The following is an 18,354-nucleotide window of genomic DNA, read 5'->3' on the forward strand; positions in this document are numbered from 1 at the left end:
ATTTTGTCACAGCTAATCTCATCGACGTACTGGTACTTCGCGCAATTGCAAGGTTCATAATTTGAACAATTTTCAATTTTCGGGCATGAGTTTTGGTACATATACACGGGACACCTTCCTTTATTCCTCTACAAGATGCCAAGCAGGGACAATGCCTTACACCGCATAACCTCCCCCTCCCCCACATGCCATTGTCTCGGCAATTCACCTATTACCAGTGACCTGGCCAATGAAGACATTCAGGGCCAGAGTGATTCCCCAATCGATGACAAAGTGGAGGACAAAGTTTACATAGCATTAGAGGAAGATACAGTCAGAAATGATGATCAGGTAATGTCACCAAAAAAGGTCAGGTATGATGATAAGTTAGTGAGTGAAACAATGCTTATAATGCCTATATTACTGTTTGAAAACCAATATACTCTCATACTACATATAAATTCGTACCAAATAAATACATAAATACCGTTTATGAGTGCTGTGGAACAGTTACCCTCCCATAGAACTCATTTTCTTTGAAGCCAGCCTGATATAAAACCCAGTAAGGTAAGGAGGTACTGCTACCTGTATCGAGTATTTTAAACCTCAGGTGAGTGATTTCTCTATGAATTTTCAATGTTTCTCACCAAAAGCGGAGGTTCTAGCCAAAAAAAAAAAAAAATCCAAAATAGCTCGGGATTGGGGGGTATCAGATGTGCGAAATTGGTCAGGACGTGATGGGTTAATACTACCTGGTATGGATTTATTCATACCAAGTCAACAGTTCACTAAAAGATTGAACTCTCCAAAATGGTTTGATGGCAACTGTGCCAGAGCAACAGCCCAAAAGTCATTAGCATATAACTCTTACTTAAAATCAAAAACATCTGAATCACTCTCCCAATGTAAAATTGCTAGAAATCATGCAAAAGCTGTATTAAATCTATCTAAATCAAACTTTCTTGAAAAGCAAGCATCAAAACTACTTAACAACCTTAATGACAATAGAATATTCTGGTCAACTCTTAATTCTTTCAATAATAACTTTAACAAGTCATCTTCCATTCCTCCACGAAAATATTCAGATGGCAACATTACAAATGACCCGTGTGGGAAAGCAGATATCTTTGCCAGTACATTTGCCAGAAACTCTACCATAGACGATACCAGCCAGAATGTCCCAGTACTAGAACTTGACTCTCCCGAAATGTAAAATCCATATGTAAAATCCATATGTAAAATCCATCCTAGACAATTTGCCCACCAACAAAGCTCCAGGTCCAGATGGAATTCCGCCAATTGTTTTGAAAAAGTGTTCCCCTGAACTTGCCTGTGTTCTAGCTAAATTAATCAGACTATGCATACGTACTTCTTTATTCCCAAATTCATGGAAAAAAGTCAATATTCACCCAATTTCGAAGAAAGAAAGTTCGTCTGACCTCTCTGATTACAGATCAGTAGCTGTCACATCTTCTCTTGGTAAGGTATTTGAAACTTTAAATAATAAGCACATTGTTAAACATCTTGAATCCAACAACTTAATTCGTGATAAACAATATAGTTTTCGCCATGAAAGATCCACCATTGACATACTCAATCTCCTAACTCATACCATTCATCAATCAATTGATCTACATGGAGAAACTCATGCAGTAGCTATTGATATTTCTAAAGCTTTCAACAAACCACATTGGACAAACGTCTATTGTTTCTTTGATTTTTTCATATCTTAGTGACAGGAAAATAAGAGTAAAATTAGATGATGTATATTCCAATTTCAACTCAATGCCGGCGTGCCGCAGGAATCAGTTCTGGCACCAACCCCATTCCTGGTTCATATTAATGATCTCTTATCTGTCACCCACAATCCCATTCACTCATATGCAGATGACTCAACACTACATAGTTCATTCACACTCAGACATCCATTTATAAAGTCGAATATCTCTACCTTTCAACTCAGTACAGCCATCTCCATAATTCAAGATCTATCTACAATCAGTGAATGGGGACAAAACAACCTTGTTTCATTTTATGCTACTAAAACTAAATATATACAGTTTACTAATAGACAAATACTGCCAGATTCGTACATTACCTTCAGTGCTACTAATATTCCCATCTCCAAAAGTATTGAAATTTTTTGCGTCTCACTTAACAATGCTCTCAGCTCGACCTCTCATGTCAGATCACTAGCTAAAACCGCCTCAAAGAAACTTGGATTATTGTACAGAGTCCGTAACTTCTTCGCTGATGAGCAGTTAGCTATTATTTATAAGTCATGTGTGCTCTCAGCTTGAATATTGCTCACCCTTCTGGAATGGTTGTGGAGAGGTGGCATTAAAACAACTAAACAAAATTCAGAACAAAGCTGTTAGAATCATTAACAACCCTGCCATTACAAATAAACTACCTCCCCTGCAAGCAATAAGGAATGTTGTCTCCCTTGAATTATTTAGCAGATACTTTTATGGCAAATGCTCAGATGAAGTTCCGTCCATGTTGCTACCTCTCCATGCCTTCCCTCGTGCTACACTGACATCTGGTAGCGCTCATGACAGGAATGTCACTCAGCCATAGTGCAGAACTTCTGCCTATCAGAATTCTTTCATTCCCCGAACTGTGTCTCTTTGGAACTCGCTTCTCCAGAGTTGTTTCCCTCCAAATTTTAACCCACAGCTGTTCAAGTCAAACTGTCACAGGTATATTATGAACAGAGGACACCAGTAATCTGGTGTATGGATTATTTTTTTTATTCACATATTTTTCCTTCCTCTGTTCTGTTATATATATATATATATATATATATATATATATATATATATATATATATATATAAAAATATATATATCTATCTATATCTATCTATCTATATATCTATATATATATATATATATATATATATATATATATATTCCTTCCTCTGTTCTGTGATATATATATATATATATATATATATATATATATATATATATATATATATATATATATATATATATATATATATATATATATATATATATATATATATATATCTATCTATCTATATATATATATATATATATATATATATACCACATATATATTCATATATAGATAGATAGATAGATATATACATACATACATACATAGAAATATATATATATATATAGATAGATAGATAGATAGATAAATTATACTAACTTAGAACATGTCGTGTGGATGGGGGCTGCTGTGGTAGTCGTGGATATTTCTCCGCTGTCACCTATCAACATTTCGGTTGAAAGCTGGGCTCAAGAAATAGGTCAGTGAAATAATAGACAGATTAACAAAACAGTATGAATGTCAAATATCACGCACTTATTACACACTAAAAAATGACAGCTATGACCAAATTTCGTGTCTGTTTCTTAATGTGCATATATATTACTTGAAAAAGTGATAAAATATTTGAAGCGAGAGTGTTTCAGTGATCCTTTGAAAATTGTTCATTGAAGCACTAAACCATTCTGGAACGATAGCTGAGCGTGTCTGATTGTGTAGCCTACGCCTGGCCACGACTTTGGCTAACTCTCTGGTCAGAGATTAGTAATCATGAGTTTACAATGAAGGTGACCAGAGTCCCGCTTTTAGGCGGAACAGTCCCGCTTTTTTGACGTCTGTCCCGCTTTTTAAATTGTGACTAAAATGTCCCGCTTTTTGAACAAATTATCTTAAATGTCCCACTTTTAGAAAATTACTGTTCCATTAGATATAAAATGACCTTTATGAAATTATGGTGAATTTGCAGAATTATGCATAATCCAAACCAAATGTAATACTGAATTGTTAATATATGTAATACTAACCGGTAACTTTGGTCGGCCCATTCACCGTACCGTACCGTATGTTCGCATTGTTCGTTTGAGACCTTAGTATTTGATTAGCAGCCTCACGTAGGGATGCACAACAAACAGCCATGGTTATCGTTGTGATTACTACTGATCAGTTATTATCATTTTTCACATAGTCATCTTGATCCTTCCAAGATACATGATCAGTCTGGAGTACTGTATAAAATATTTTACAAAGTGTAGGAACCGCAGTTCAGACATACACAGTTCGTTTATGCAGACTTGGAGAAAATCAAACGTACACATTTACAACGAAAACTGTTAATACAGTGTTGATTATGAGCTTGGCGTACATGCCACTGGTCAACAGTCAAGTTCTCAACAAACAACGAATGCCATGACAGAGTGTCGGAGAAATATGATTCTTTATATCAAAGCAGTTTGTTGCGGGCTCTTGAGTCGAATACTAGAGAATGTATGGACCCAGAATGTAGGGAACACATGTGCATGAATAAGTGAAGTAGAAATTATTTTAAAAAGTAAGAAAATATAAACATATTCAAGTATATGGAGTTTTTGAGTATCTGTTGTGAATAAAAATGCCTTGTTGTGTTGGGTGTGGATTCTGCGCTGCCGTCTGTGTATTTTGCTTTTCGTTTGAGTTTACCATAAAACTTGCATGGGTAACCACTGGACAATTGACCCTAACCCTTGTGGGGTTTCCTTCAGTCGAATAATTATATCTGCCACTGACGATAGTATTTACTCTCAGCTGAATAAATTCATCTGGTTTAGTCAGTAAAGCTATACCCAGGAGGTGACTATATGGGCGACAACATAGTTTGTCAACTGTCTCGTTTTCATGAGCAGCCGAACACAGCAAAAATCACTCTTTTCTTACGAATTTCATTCCATCACAATTCCATTTTTTTTTTTTTTTTTTTTTGACTGGACGTATCAAGAAATGGGGGTTCACACCACGGGTGTGGAACCTATCCTAACAAGAAAGTTTTTTTTTTTTTTTTGGCTACATTTACTTCCTTCATGGGGATATGACTGGTACTGTTGTACCACTGGAAAGCAGTCCCCATGGCGTTTCAAAAAGGTAAGGTACAACATGTCATGATTGGCTTAGTATTTGAGGAGAAAGTTTGGTTCTTTGTTCCACTCTAGTGGTAATGGTACCTTTTTCTTTTTCTCTTTTATTCTGTAAGAGCGTTTTTTACTATACTCGGGTCTTTAGGGGGGAAATGGTACCACGAGACAGTCATATTCTTGACATTATCAAAATGGTGTGACATCCCACAACACTTGAGGAAAAAAAAAAAATTGTGCTCCTCAAGCAGGGAAATATTACAAGTTATTTGAGGAAAGAAATTTACACACCATTTTCCGGATGAAGTGTAGTGTTATCGTGCGTGAATAATCTTGGCACTCATTTACAAAACCTTTAACCCGCCACGTGCCAGTGCCATTTTAAGACGGTCTGACATATTTCCGCACCCAGTGCCGCATTTTTCAAGATTTGTGGGTAAAAATTTGCAGGCATGTAAGGTAACTGTTCCTCTACTATCCCCCAGGCTGTCAAGGCCATACACTTACTCGCTCCCCCCCCTCACACTCGCTCTGCCTCACTCTGCCTGTGTGCCTTACCCAGTGCTGTATATAGTAGAGGCATTTTGTAAATATATTCACGTAAGTGTAAGTTGTATACATTTTCTTATAAGTGTAAGGGCTATATAGTGAAGTCAAGTTGTAAATACCTTCTTGTAAGTGCCAGGACTGTACATAATGAAGTCAGGTTATAACCATCTTCATGTGTAAGACAATGCATTCACAGTGAGAAAGACACGCAAATTGTAATAGATGTTGAAGTTGATCAGAAAAGTGTACTGAACACTGCTATACCTTCCTAGCATAAATACCTGAGTATACCTTACATAAAAAAAGGCTTTCTCTCACCTACGTGGTGAGCGTGAGAGAGCGGGTATACCTGTATACGAGTATGCTGGACTCAATAAAACCCATTTCCGAGCTTCAATGAGCGTTTTAATGGTGAAATTCGTTGTTTCATCAAAGTCTATCATTTTAGCCAAAAAAAATGGTCAAAAAATGGCCCACATGGAGGCGACCCATAAGGCTAAAAATAGCTGGCACGCAATGTGTTAAGTCCCGTCATGACACTTGTAATCCCTTGTCTCACTCTCTCATTGATGAGAGTATTTTTTTTTTCCATTTTTTAAATCATTCAAGTTCCTCTCCTTCTTCTGGTTAAATTTACCTGAAATCACACACACACACACACACACACACACACACACACACACTGAATAAAGAATCTAGGTATATTTATTCACTGCTTCACCTCTGTGGGCTTCTTCAGCAGTGATCTACAGGAACCACAACGTAACCTAATCATTATGACGTTAAATTACCATATTGTTACATCCACGTCCCACTCTGCCAAAGGCTTCAACAAAATTAGTTCAGTATAGGAAGGGCATCACCCAGCAAATTGTTCTCCATACGGTCAGCCTTTCAGTGTATGGCAAGTCAACCCAGGCATCTTAATAACACATGCTTCTTGCATTCTTTGCCTTTAATTATCAAGTAATTACATTGTATGTTTGCCAACTGCACTTCAGAAGTAATGGAGCTACACTAACTTTGCAAGGCCACATGTAAAACCACACTGAAACTCCTCTGTTCTCTCCCCCATCCTTTTATAACCTTGCTCAATTTTCAAATGTTCTGGTACATGCTCCTAGCAACAACAGTTCTCTATTTCAGGCTTTATTGCATGATGTAGCACTCTAAATGCTTTAGCCCGTCACGTCCCGACCAATTTTGGAGAAAAAATTTTTTTGGCTCAAACCTCTGCTTTTGGTGAGAAACATCGAAAATTCATAGAGAAATCGCTCACCTGAGGTTTAAAATATTCGATGCAGCTATACCTCATACCAATTAATTTGGCCAGGCATGTATGGCAACACTGTTCCTGCCGAGATTCTGATTGGCTGGAGGTGTTTGTTCGATTTCGTTGTTGCATAAACCGATACTCTCTTTAATATCAGATGTGATACTGAAATTATCGACAGTACAATCATGAAAAGCAATAAGAAATCCGTTATATACTGAGCAACAATGAAATTTTCGTAGGATGATAGAGATATGAGTCAACAAAGTATTATACTTGTCCAAGTCAAGGTCAGCATTCGAACAATTCCTTTAAATCTCCGACACTCCCTAATATAACAGAAACTTAAGGAAACTGCTTAATCTAAGTGTTGGTATAACACATTTAAATTTTAAGATCAGTCCGCACCCTCAAATGGTGGCACAACTTTGAGTAAGTAAAAATTCTAATGAAAAGACGAGTTCTGCGGGGAGGGAGATTTGAAAAAATTGCGAAAATTAAAGTAGGCTAAAGGAAGACAATTTCATTATATCTCCTCTATTATCACAGTACGGACTGATCTTAAAATTTAAATGTGTTATATCAACGCTTAGATTAAGCAGGTTTCCCAAATTTTCTGTTATATTAGGGAGTGTCGGAGATTTAAAGGAATTGTTCGAATGCTGACCTTGACTTGGACTATTATAATACTTTGTTGACTCATATCTCTATCATCCTACGAAAATTTCATTGTTGCTCAGTATATAACGGATTTCTTATTGCTTTTCACGATGGTACTGTCAACAAATTCAGTATCACATCTGATATTAAAGAGAGTATCGGTTTAAGCAACAACGAAATCGAACAAACACCTCCAGCCAATGAGAATCTCGGCAGGAACAGTGTTGCCATACATGCCTGGCCAGATTAATTGGTATGAGGTATACCAGTACTCCTTACCTTACTGGGTGTCTATCAGGCTGGCTCCAAAGAAAACGAGTTCTATGGGAGGGTAACTATTCCACACCACTCATAAACGGTATTTATTTATTTATTTGGTACGAATTTATATGTACTATGAGAGAATATTGGTTTTCACACAGTACTATAGGCAATATGAGCATTGTTTCACTCACTAACACATCAACATACCTGACCTTTTTTGGCGACATTATCTGATCATCATTTCTGACTGTTTCTTCCTCTGTTACAACATAAACTTTGTCCTCCACATTGTCATTGATTGGGGAATCACTCTGGCCCTAAATGTCTTTATTGGCCAGGTCACTGGTAACAGGTGAATTGCAGAGACAATGGCATGTGGGAGGGAGGGAGGTCATGCGGGGTAAGGCATTGTCCCTGCTTGGCATCTTGTAGAGGAAGGTGTCCCGTGTATACGTACTAATAATCATGCGCGAAAATTTAAAATTGTGCAAATTATGAACCTTGCAATTGCGCGACTTACTGCTACGTCGATGGGACTAGCTGTGACAAAATGTTGTGACGTGCCATACGTCGACGGGATGCCTCGTGTTAGGATACACAATGAAATTGAATTACGTATGAAGCTACAGTTTCTAGGACATGTCGTTGATGCTCACAGAATTCATCCATCAGATGAAAAGGTCAGTGCAGTAACAAACTTCCCAACTCTCACTTATAAAGATGCAGTGTGTAGTTTTCTTGGTCTTAGTGGCTACTATCGTCATTTCATCAATGGGTAAGCCCAAACTGCTGCACCATTAACGAAACTGTTAAAGAAGGACGAGCCTTTTATGTGGTCAGGTGAACACGTTACCGCATATACCACCTTGAAAACTGCTCTTGCACAAGCCCCGGTCTTGGGATTCCCTGATTATTCAAAACTATTTTTTCTATGTACTGATGTTTCTGGAGCGGGCCTCAGTGCTGTTTTCATGCAAGATGACTCTGAAGGAATGAAATGTGTCATTGCCTATGCCAGCCATATGTTAAACTCCACAGAAAAGAATTACAGCGTAACTCACTGGGAAGCCCTAGCCATGGTCTGGTCCCCGAAACATTTCTGCAACATTATCTACGCTTACCTTGTTCACATCCAAACAGACCATCTTCCTCTGTGTGACCTGTGTTGGGGACATAATCTTACTGGCTGATTTACACGTTGGGCAGTTACTGTTAATGACTATAATCCAACCTTTGAATACGTTCCAGGGAAGTCAAATGTTGTTACCGATGCTCTCTCTTGGCATGTTGCCACAGTCTCGACTGGTTGTGATGTAAATTTGGCGATCAGTTATAACACACTCCATGGGTTCCAGCGTGTTGATCCTCTATGGTCTCAGGTCATATACTTTCTTGAGTCTGGTGATGATTCTTCCTTGCCAAAGTTACCAGTCCCTGTGTCTGTTTTCTTCCTCAACAGTGACTTACTCTACAGAAACTCGGTACTCATCACAAAGTTAAGCAACTAGTCATTCCAGCAGACTTAAATCCTGCTGCTCTTCATTTAATCCACGACACCCCTCATATGTTACACCCGAGTAAAGATAGAAGCTTACAACATGCATGTCTTTTGTATTACTGGCCCACTATGCGAAAGGATGTAGAAGCGCACTGCAATTCATGTTTACAAGTGCTTGTCATAAAGGAACAACCGGTCAACCTGCTTCTATATTGCAATACCCAGTACCATCAAGGCCTTGCCAAACTGTCTCCCTTGATCTTCTGAAGCTACCATATACAGAATCTGGCTCAGTCTATCTGTTAGTAGTAGTTGATCATTTCTCCAGATTCGTGATATTGGCTCCATTGCGTGACAAATCTGCTAATGCAGTTGCCCATGCTTTTGTTAAAGCAGTCACTTGCCCTTTCAAAACCCCAGAAGTCAGAGTTCAACAATTCATTGCTGGAAGAAATTTGTCATTGACACGAAATACAACATAGTTGCCCATCATTCAGCCTCAAATGGCCTTGTAGAGTTCAGAATAGGAAGATATTAGAGAGTCTGCATCACATGGTGGGAAATCAGAGTTCTTCTTGGGATGCGTGGATCGATTGGTGAAACTCCATTCTTTGTCATCTATGGCTTTGACAAGAGACTACCTTATTCCTTACTGCAATCTCATCCTGATCCAGTCTACAGTCACAATGATTATGTCAGGGTTCACCTGTCAAATTTTCAGAAAATTCATAAGTATGTTCAGGATAATTTGGCCCTCACAGATGCAGAAATGGTACGTAAGCAACACGCAGCTGCCTCCGATGTTATCATCCAAGTAGGTGATTTAGTTTTTGCCCTAGATCGTGAGCGAGATTCAAAACTTGATAGTAAATTCTTGAATCCTTTCTGTGTCATCTCTCATAAAGGCAATAAATTTGAAATATAAGATCTGTCTAAAGCAGAGACCAAATGGGTGCATGTCGATGCCCTCATACATGTGCCGAGGGGCATAGTATTGGAGCAGCCAGTAGGAGAAGGCTGATCTTTTTCTCAGCCAAGAAATGCTTTCTCTTCTTCCAGTCCTTCTTTTGACACTTCTTCAGACTCTTCTTCTTCTTCTGGAATGATGCCACCTTCTCCTGCTATTGATAATTATCGTGCAAAGTTGCGTTCTGCCAGCAAGTCTTTTCATAAAATTATCATCCCCCGCTGCCACAAATTGTTGCTCCCCCACTCGTCACTTGTAGGCTAATTCAAAGTCCTGGGTGATTTTACAATTATGTACTTATACATGTTAACAGCAGATCATGCCTCTGCCACTTCTTCCTTGTTTCTGGGCGGCAAGGCGGCCTGCTCCTCATTCCCCCTTTTGAAAATGACTATGTCAGCAGGGTCTGAACTAGACCAGACCTTAGGTAAGGAATTTAGGTCATGTATGCCCTACTTTGAACACTTATAGACCACTGGTAGAACATACAACATACTTACATACTACTGTATTACAAGTAGTTACAATAATTAAACAAAGAATCACCTAAATAAAACATTACAGTGAAAAAGAGAATACAAATCAATGCATAACTTTACAAAATATTTCCGCTCACAACAGCAGACTATATGGTAACTCTGACTCATAACTGAAAATGCAGGAACTATTAGGAACCTTACAGAACCATGCAGCTAAAACTCCTGCTTCTTAACGCTACCCCCTCTTGAGTCCGTTTGTCATCCCGACAAAACTACACAATAGTTACAAACATAATTCTTAATCAAAGCAAAACTTTCAGTTATACACAAAAGAGTCCTCCAGCTTATCAGATCTTTGCCATTTTCGATGACATCCCTGCTCCTCCACACAATCAACTCCTCCTGGAATGACTTGGCCCTCTTCCTGCTTCCCTTCTTCCCTAGGAAAACTGCCACCATCCTCTTGTGCTTCAGGTCCTTGGTCCTCCTCAACATCATTGGCTGCGGGTATGCATGATTCCTTGGGGACGTCTCCAGCTGTACTGTTCTGGCCCATGGTACTGCCACAGATGATTTACATGTACCACCTTTGGACGAGACTCCCTGCCCCCTCAGATCTGGTGCGTTACATCTGACAGGTGGTCCATCACAGTGTAGGGCCCATCCCATGGGCTCTGCTGCTTCGGTGACTGTCCCTTCTTCTGCTGGAGATTGTATAGCCAAACCATGTTACCATTCTTGAAGCTCACCTTACTTACCTTGGCATCATACTTGCGCTACATCACTTTTCCTGAAAACTTCAGAGCTTCTTGAACTTGGTGATGTACCTCACCCAGTCTTTACTGAAGATGCTTCGCATAGCTGGAGGTGTCAGTGGGCAGCTCTTCACCAGTTGGTCTTCTCGATAACGGGTCAACTGGCAATTGTAGCCAATAGGCTCGTGAGATGCAGACCGATATGCCATCAGCAACACAGGTAATTTCTGGTCCCATTCCATCTGCCCCTCTACACACTACTTGGCCGGTTCTTGTTCCAGGGTCCAGTTGAATTTCTTCACCACCTCATCTGACTGTGTTCTTATGCGGTCGTGTTGATCTTCTTGATTCCAAGTAACTTGCAGCACACACGGAACACAGCAGACTCCAAGTTTCTACCCTTGTCTGAATGTAGCTCTTGTGGCATCCCAAAATGACAGTAGAACAGGTCAACCAACACCTGGCCAACAGTTGTTGCTTCTTGATCAGGGATGGCATAGGCTTCTGGCCACTTTGTGGAGAAGTCTATAGCGACACATATATACCAGTTTCCTCTTTCAGTGAGAGGCAGAGGTCTAACAATGTCCACTGTGACTCTTTTTTGATGTACCCACATGGTACAGCTGAAGAGCGCACAACCACGTTTCTTGGGTCCCTGCTTGGGACAGCATGCATCACAAGCCCGACACCACTCTTCAAATCCTGATGCATGCCAGTCCAGTAGAACCTGTGTTGCAGATGGCTTTTTATTTTCTTCACTCCCAGATGCCCACTAGTGGTCCAGTTATGAGACTCTTCCAAGACCTCAGACCTCATTGCTCTTGGAACGACCAGCTGCCAATACTTGCTGAGGCCATCGGGTGTCTCCCACTGATGCTCCGGTAGTCTGTTTTTCAAACGAAGAAGGCCCCACTGACCTCAGCAGCTCATAGTTGCAAGGCCGAGCCTGGAAATTTCCTCCCAAGATGGTCACACTGTACTCTGCTGCAGCCACTGTAGCACTAGTTGCAAATCTGTGTCCTCCATCTGCATCCTCTTCAGGTCTTCTTCAGCTGACACTGCCCCTGTCACTGCAGTACAGTGGCATTTCTTGCTAAGATTTCCACTCCTACTACACTGCTTGCCATTTATTCTTGCATTTCCTAGCACACTATCAATGTTCTTTTGCATGTCCTCTGTGGTGAGGCTTTTTGGGATAAACCAGCTGGTTGTTACACCTTGCCACCAGCCTTTACTAATTTACCTGTTTCTTTCTCATTTTCTGCAGCCTTCTTATCGCCCTTCCCCTTTGGACAATCATAACTGAAGTGTCCCACCTCATCATATCTCCAACACCCTTTTGTTGCAATCATAGGATTCCTTGCACTGTTCTGTTCTTGCGCCTTCTTCCATTTGTAGCAATCCACCTTCTTTTGTCCTGGCTTCTCGCAGAACCAGCAACCTCCTCTGATCTTCTGCCTCCTCTTCTATTTGTGTCAGTCTTCTTTCCTATGTCCTGGCTTCTCACAAGACCAGCAACTTTAATCAAAATTCTCCGCTTCACATATCGGCCCCTTTCTTGCCCCGAATACTGCACTACGTCCTGCCTGCAAACTGGATGTACTGGACTTGATATAGTATCCAAATTCCAGAGCCCTGGCTAGTGCTTCTTGCATGTTTCTTGGTTGTGCCTGCTTCACTTGCTCTTTCAGCTCTGCACTATCAAGAGCATCAATGAACTGGTTCCTCAGAAGAATAGCCAACAGGTCAAGTGCTGCTCCAGGGTATGCCTTGTGTGCCATACTCTCCAGGTCCCGAGCAAGCTGCTGTTGGGATTTGCCTCAAGCCCATACATAGGTCCAGAATCTTGGTCTGTAAACTTCAATCTGGTACATGGTCCCTTATCTGCACTCCAGCACTTCTACTTGGGACTGATAACTGTTCCTCTCCTCCACTGGCATCTGGCCAAGAATCTCCAGTGCAGCACCCTTCAGGCTAGTCACAAGCTCCACTGCCTTCTGCCTATCATCCCAATCATTCTGAAATGCAAACTGTGCAGAGTAAGCTTCCCAAGATACTTTGCCATTAAATTCCTGAGGTTTCTTTTTAACTAAACTCCCGTTATAGCCATGCACTTCACTGGTTTAAGGCCTCAAAACTGGGGTATCATATTGAAGTCCTGGACTCAAAACTCCCACATTATGATTATTCAACCCTGTAATGGTATCTTTAGATGCTTGGGATTCGTCAAGATTCAACATACACTGTCCATTTTTTTCATTGTACTCCCTGAACACTAACCTGAGGCCCAGCATCAAAAGATTTCTCTACAGACTCATTTCTTTCTCTAATTATCTTCATCTGGTTGTCTGCATGCTGTCTGCACTCCGTCTCATTATTGCTTACTTCACTCTTCTGCTGCTGTAGCTCAATGTATACTTATTCCTTCAACTGTTGCTGTTCTTCCTTCTTTTCCCCCATGAAAGCATCTAGCTGTCCCTGCATCCTCAGTTGCAACTCCCTCTGTTGCTCCTGTAATGCCTCTTGAAGACATTCATATATCTCTTTCTCTTCTTCACTGTGTGCTTCTAGTTGTTCACTGAGTTCTTTTTTTTTTTAATTTTTTCTTTTCTTCACTTTGTGTTTGCAATAACTTCATGATTGCCGCAAGAGACACCCCCTCCTGCTTAGCTTGGCTTCTTGTCTGTACACCTTCCAGCTCCAAGACGAGGTTTTGACACACTACAGCACTTTTTGATCCCAACTCCTGACACCACTTGTTATGTCCACATCCCACACCGCCACAGGCTCAGACAACAGTAGTTCAGTATATGAAGGACGTCGCCCAGTAAATCGTTCTTCATAGGATCAGCCTTTCAGTGTACAACAGATCGAATCAGGCGGTGTAATAACACGATTTTTCCGTGTTCGATGTCTTTACCAAGTTATTACACTTCACTGATTTGACAAGTACCAGAGTTACACTGACTTCACAAGGCGACAAGTAGAACTAAACTGAAACTCCTATATTTTCTCCCCTGTCCTTTTTCATAACCTTGCTTGATAATTGAATGTTCTGTTACGTGCTCCTAACAAGTGTTCTCTCTTCCAGAACATCCTAACATCATGTAGCAATCTACATGCTTTAGTATACAGACCGAAATTATAATACATAAAATAACAAACAGTTATTGGGAAAAAGAGATTACAAATTGATGCATGACTTCACAAAATGCAGCAGCTCACAACAGCAGGCTATCTGACAATTCTGATTCGTAAATGAAAATGGAAGAATTATCAGGAACCTTACAGTACCATGCACCTAACACTCCAGCTTCTTAACAGTATGTTAGAACCTATACACACTGTACTACATATTACCCCAGCACTTGTCATGCAACCTGCAACATCTTTTACAAGTCTGTCTGTCTGTCTGTCTGTCTGTCTGTCTCTCTCTCTCTCTCTCTCTCTCTCTCATTTACTTTTATCATCTCCTACAATAAGACGAATTTATTCAGCTTTGGAGAAATCTTTAAAACTGGCGGGGATTGATTTAGCAGTGCATATCATCTGTGCTATTAGGGATCTTTCCTATGCTGAATAAAATCATCAGAATATTGTAAGAATACACTCCAAGATGTCTCACGGCTCCTGGGGTTAAGTGGGCACTTTTTTGTATTTGTATAGTTTATTAAATAACAGTTTTCAAATAATTCCTCTGTGTGACAACCGTCCTGTCTCTGCCTCAGTCACAACGACCTGCCGTGGAACATCCGGAAGTTCATGCACAACCGCCTTCACAGCTTCAACTTCACGGGTGAACTCAAGAAACTTCGACCGTGGTCGCGGTCCTCCTGGTCCCACACTGACCTGCCCAGGCTGCGGGAGGGTATGGTGGGGGCGCAGGTGGGTTGGGTGGGAGACTGGGCTTAGTGAGGGCATGGTGGGGGCACAGATGGGTTGGGTTGGGAGTGGACAGGGCTGAGTGAGGGCATGGTGGGGGGTACAGGTGGGTTGGGTTGGGAGACTGGGCTTAGTGAGGGCATGCTGGGGGCACAGGTGGGTTGGGTTGGGAGACTGGGCTGAGTGAGGGCATGGTGGGGGCGCAGGTGGGTTGGGTTGGGAGACTGGGCTTAGTCAGGGCATGCTGGGGGCACAGGTGGGTTGGGTTGGGAGACTGGGCTTAGTCAGGGCATGCTGGGGGCACAGGTGGGTTGGGTTGGGAGACTGGGCTGAGTGAGGGTATGGTGGGGGCGCAGGTGAGTTGGGTTGGGAGTGGACATGGCTGGGTGAGGGCATGGTTAGGGAGCAGGTGGGTTGGGCTGGGAGACTGGGCTGGGTGAGGGAGCAGGTGGATTGGGTTGGGAGACTGGGCTGGGTGAGGGAATGGTGAGGGTGCAGGTGGGTTGGGCTGGGAGAGGACGGGGTGGAGTGAGGGCATGGTGAGGACACAGGTGGGTTTGACTGGGGTGGAGGGAACTTAGAGAGAGCATAGTGATGGGGAAGGGGAGGTGAGATGGATAGGTGGTGGACGGAGGAAATATGTCACACCTTTCTGTGATTTGGGCATTTCTTTCCCAGGAGCTTGTATATTTTGTTAGTCTGTTAAGATCATTTTACATTAGATTTTTGTAGGTTAAATTAGATCAGCTTAGTGTACACTAGCATATTCTGGACTTTTGGTTAGATCAGATCAGGTTATCTTAGGCTAAGTTGGGTTAGGTTGCTCTGAGGGTTGAATGAGCATAATTACAAAAATTAGGTTGGGGTGAGTTAACATTACAATAAATATGGAAAACTACAGATCATCCAGGAAAGATAAAGCATAATGTTGAAATTGGTAAAATACAGAAATATACAACAAGGGCATCAAGAAAGATGATCTGGATATGTGTGTTACTTATTGTACTGCTGAATCTCTTCGTAATGGGGATGGCTTTCCTAGTTTATCCTTGATATAGCTGGAAGATTTTATTCAACCCATAGGACGGGGAAATTAAATGAAATCTCGGTATATATATATATATATATATATATATATATATATATATATATATATATATATATATATATATATATATATATATATATATATATATTTAAGCCACGTTCTTTGTTTGTTAGTCTTTCAATCATGCCCATACCATGGGCCAGAGATCCCTGGTCCCACATATATTCTGAATAAGGGTGATCCAAGGATGGCTTTATAGGGTCAAAATTCATACCAGGATCATTTGAGGTCACAATTTCTGGCCCGGGCAATGCCGGGTACCCCTGCAGCCCAGTTTTTGGCACGAAGACTCACATGACCTCCAGTTTGGACATAGGCTATGTGAGGTTGACCTCCATGGTAATATGAGGTCACCGGCAACAAGTGCGCACAAATACGTGCATTAATCTGCAAGAGCTGAAATAGAAATTTCCTGGATCTCTTATAATCCCTCTTCATACATGGTCTTTCTGGATTAGGAAAAAAGATTGAGCTAGAACAAACAGGATTAGAGTTTTCACCTTTTTTGGTCAGGCAATACCGGGTATCCCTGCTAGTACCGGTATATATATATATATATATATATATATATATATATATATATATATATATATATATATATATATATATATATATATATATATATATAGTCGTAGGTGGTGGCGACAATCATCCACTCATTCGATGTAGTGCTGCCTACTTCTTCCTTAGTCTTTACCATTCTTTTTCTGTGCCTGTCCTCCTCTCTTCCTATTTCTCCCATCGTTCCTGTCACTTCTTATTGCTTTTCTTTCCCTTACAGGTGGCTTTACATTAAGTGACAAGCCAAATGGTTTCCTGTAAGCCAAGAAACCATTTACAACGCTGGGTGGTAACCATATAACCAAATCATACGTGCTCCCCACGTGTCAACAAGTGGGTTGGTGGAGGGTTACTGCCCCTCCCCGTAAAACAAATAACTCAAAGTCAAATGGCCACCCCTTACGGGATTATGGCGTCCGGCAGTAGATAGATAGAATTGATAGATATATATATCCCTCCCTGCTTCGGTAGGGATAGGCTGGTCCTGCAGTGGACCTCAACGGCTGATGATATATATATATATCATCATCATCAGCCGTTGAGGTCCACTGCAGGACCGGCCTATCCCTCCCGAAGCAGGGACGATACAGCCAATGTATCTCTACCTAGTGGCTTAGGCTGTCTGGTAGAGACTGTATGTAGGGTGAGAAGTGATTGTGAGTGTGACTGTAGTGTTGTAGTGGCTTTGGATGTGTGTGTGTAGTCTGTGAACCAAGTGTAATCGGCCCCCCTTAAGGCGATTGGGTGCAAGCATACTAGTATGCGACACTGGTTCAACCACAGCACCCCTTGTGTCCGCCAAAGTAGCAAGTGGCTTGGTGAACGCTTCCCAAAGTTTTTACAACTCTGGCGGGAGGCGAACCCCCACTCACCAGCATGCAAAACGCACACTCTACCACTGTACCACAGAGGCTCCATATATATATATATATATATATATATATATATATATATATATATATATATATATATATATATATATATATATATATATATATATATATATATTGTGTGTGTGTGTGTGTCATCATCTGGATTCGAGCTGATATCCTCCTAGAATGGGTTTAGCTGGTTCTTCACAGAATTCAAGTGGCTTGGCATTTATCACGTTGAGGTATAATGACACGGTGCCTGGCACCTATCTAGAGTCCCGGGTCTGATAACCGACTACAGTGTTAAATAGGCAAAACTACGCTGTTGCAACCCTCCATCTGACCAAACACACACACTCCCACCTCCCTGCACACCTAGCCAAGCCTATAACGCCCCCCCTCCGGTATAACACAGAGACATTAAAACAAAAGTTTCAGTAGTTTATGCATGGTAATAATGAAGATATGAGCAGATATTATGAAATTATGACTTGTGCTTTTTTTCATTTAGGCAGCCACTTTCATTATTACATAACAGGCACTGTCATGAAACTTCTTACATAACTAGAGGGGAACTCAGTGGAGCACATCTCTCCAACA

General features: G+C 41.0%; 1 protein-coding gene across 1 annotated transcript in view; it reads left to right on the forward strand.

The window, feature by feature from the left end:
- The window catches only part of LOC145391464 (uncharacterized), a 161,289-nt gene that overhangs the window by 68,370 nt on the left and 74,565 nt on the right, over positions 1 to 18,354 (forward strand). The window contains exon 6 of the mRNA XM_080266079.1: positions 15,060 to 15,216. Within this exon, the coding sequence (XP_080122205.1) occupies positions 15,060 to 15,216 (157 nt within the window). The remainder of the gene's footprint in view (positions 1 to 15,059; positions 15,217 to 18,354) is intronic.

This window comes from Coenobita brevimanus, chromosome 18 (assembly GCF_032717465.1).
Source record: "Coenobita brevimanus isolate Jiangsu-jjx chromosome 18, ASM3271746v2, whole genome shotgun sequence".
Classification (NCBI taxonomy): Eukaryota; Metazoa; Arthropoda; class Malacostraca; order Decapoda; family Coenobitidae; genus Coenobita; species Coenobita brevimanus.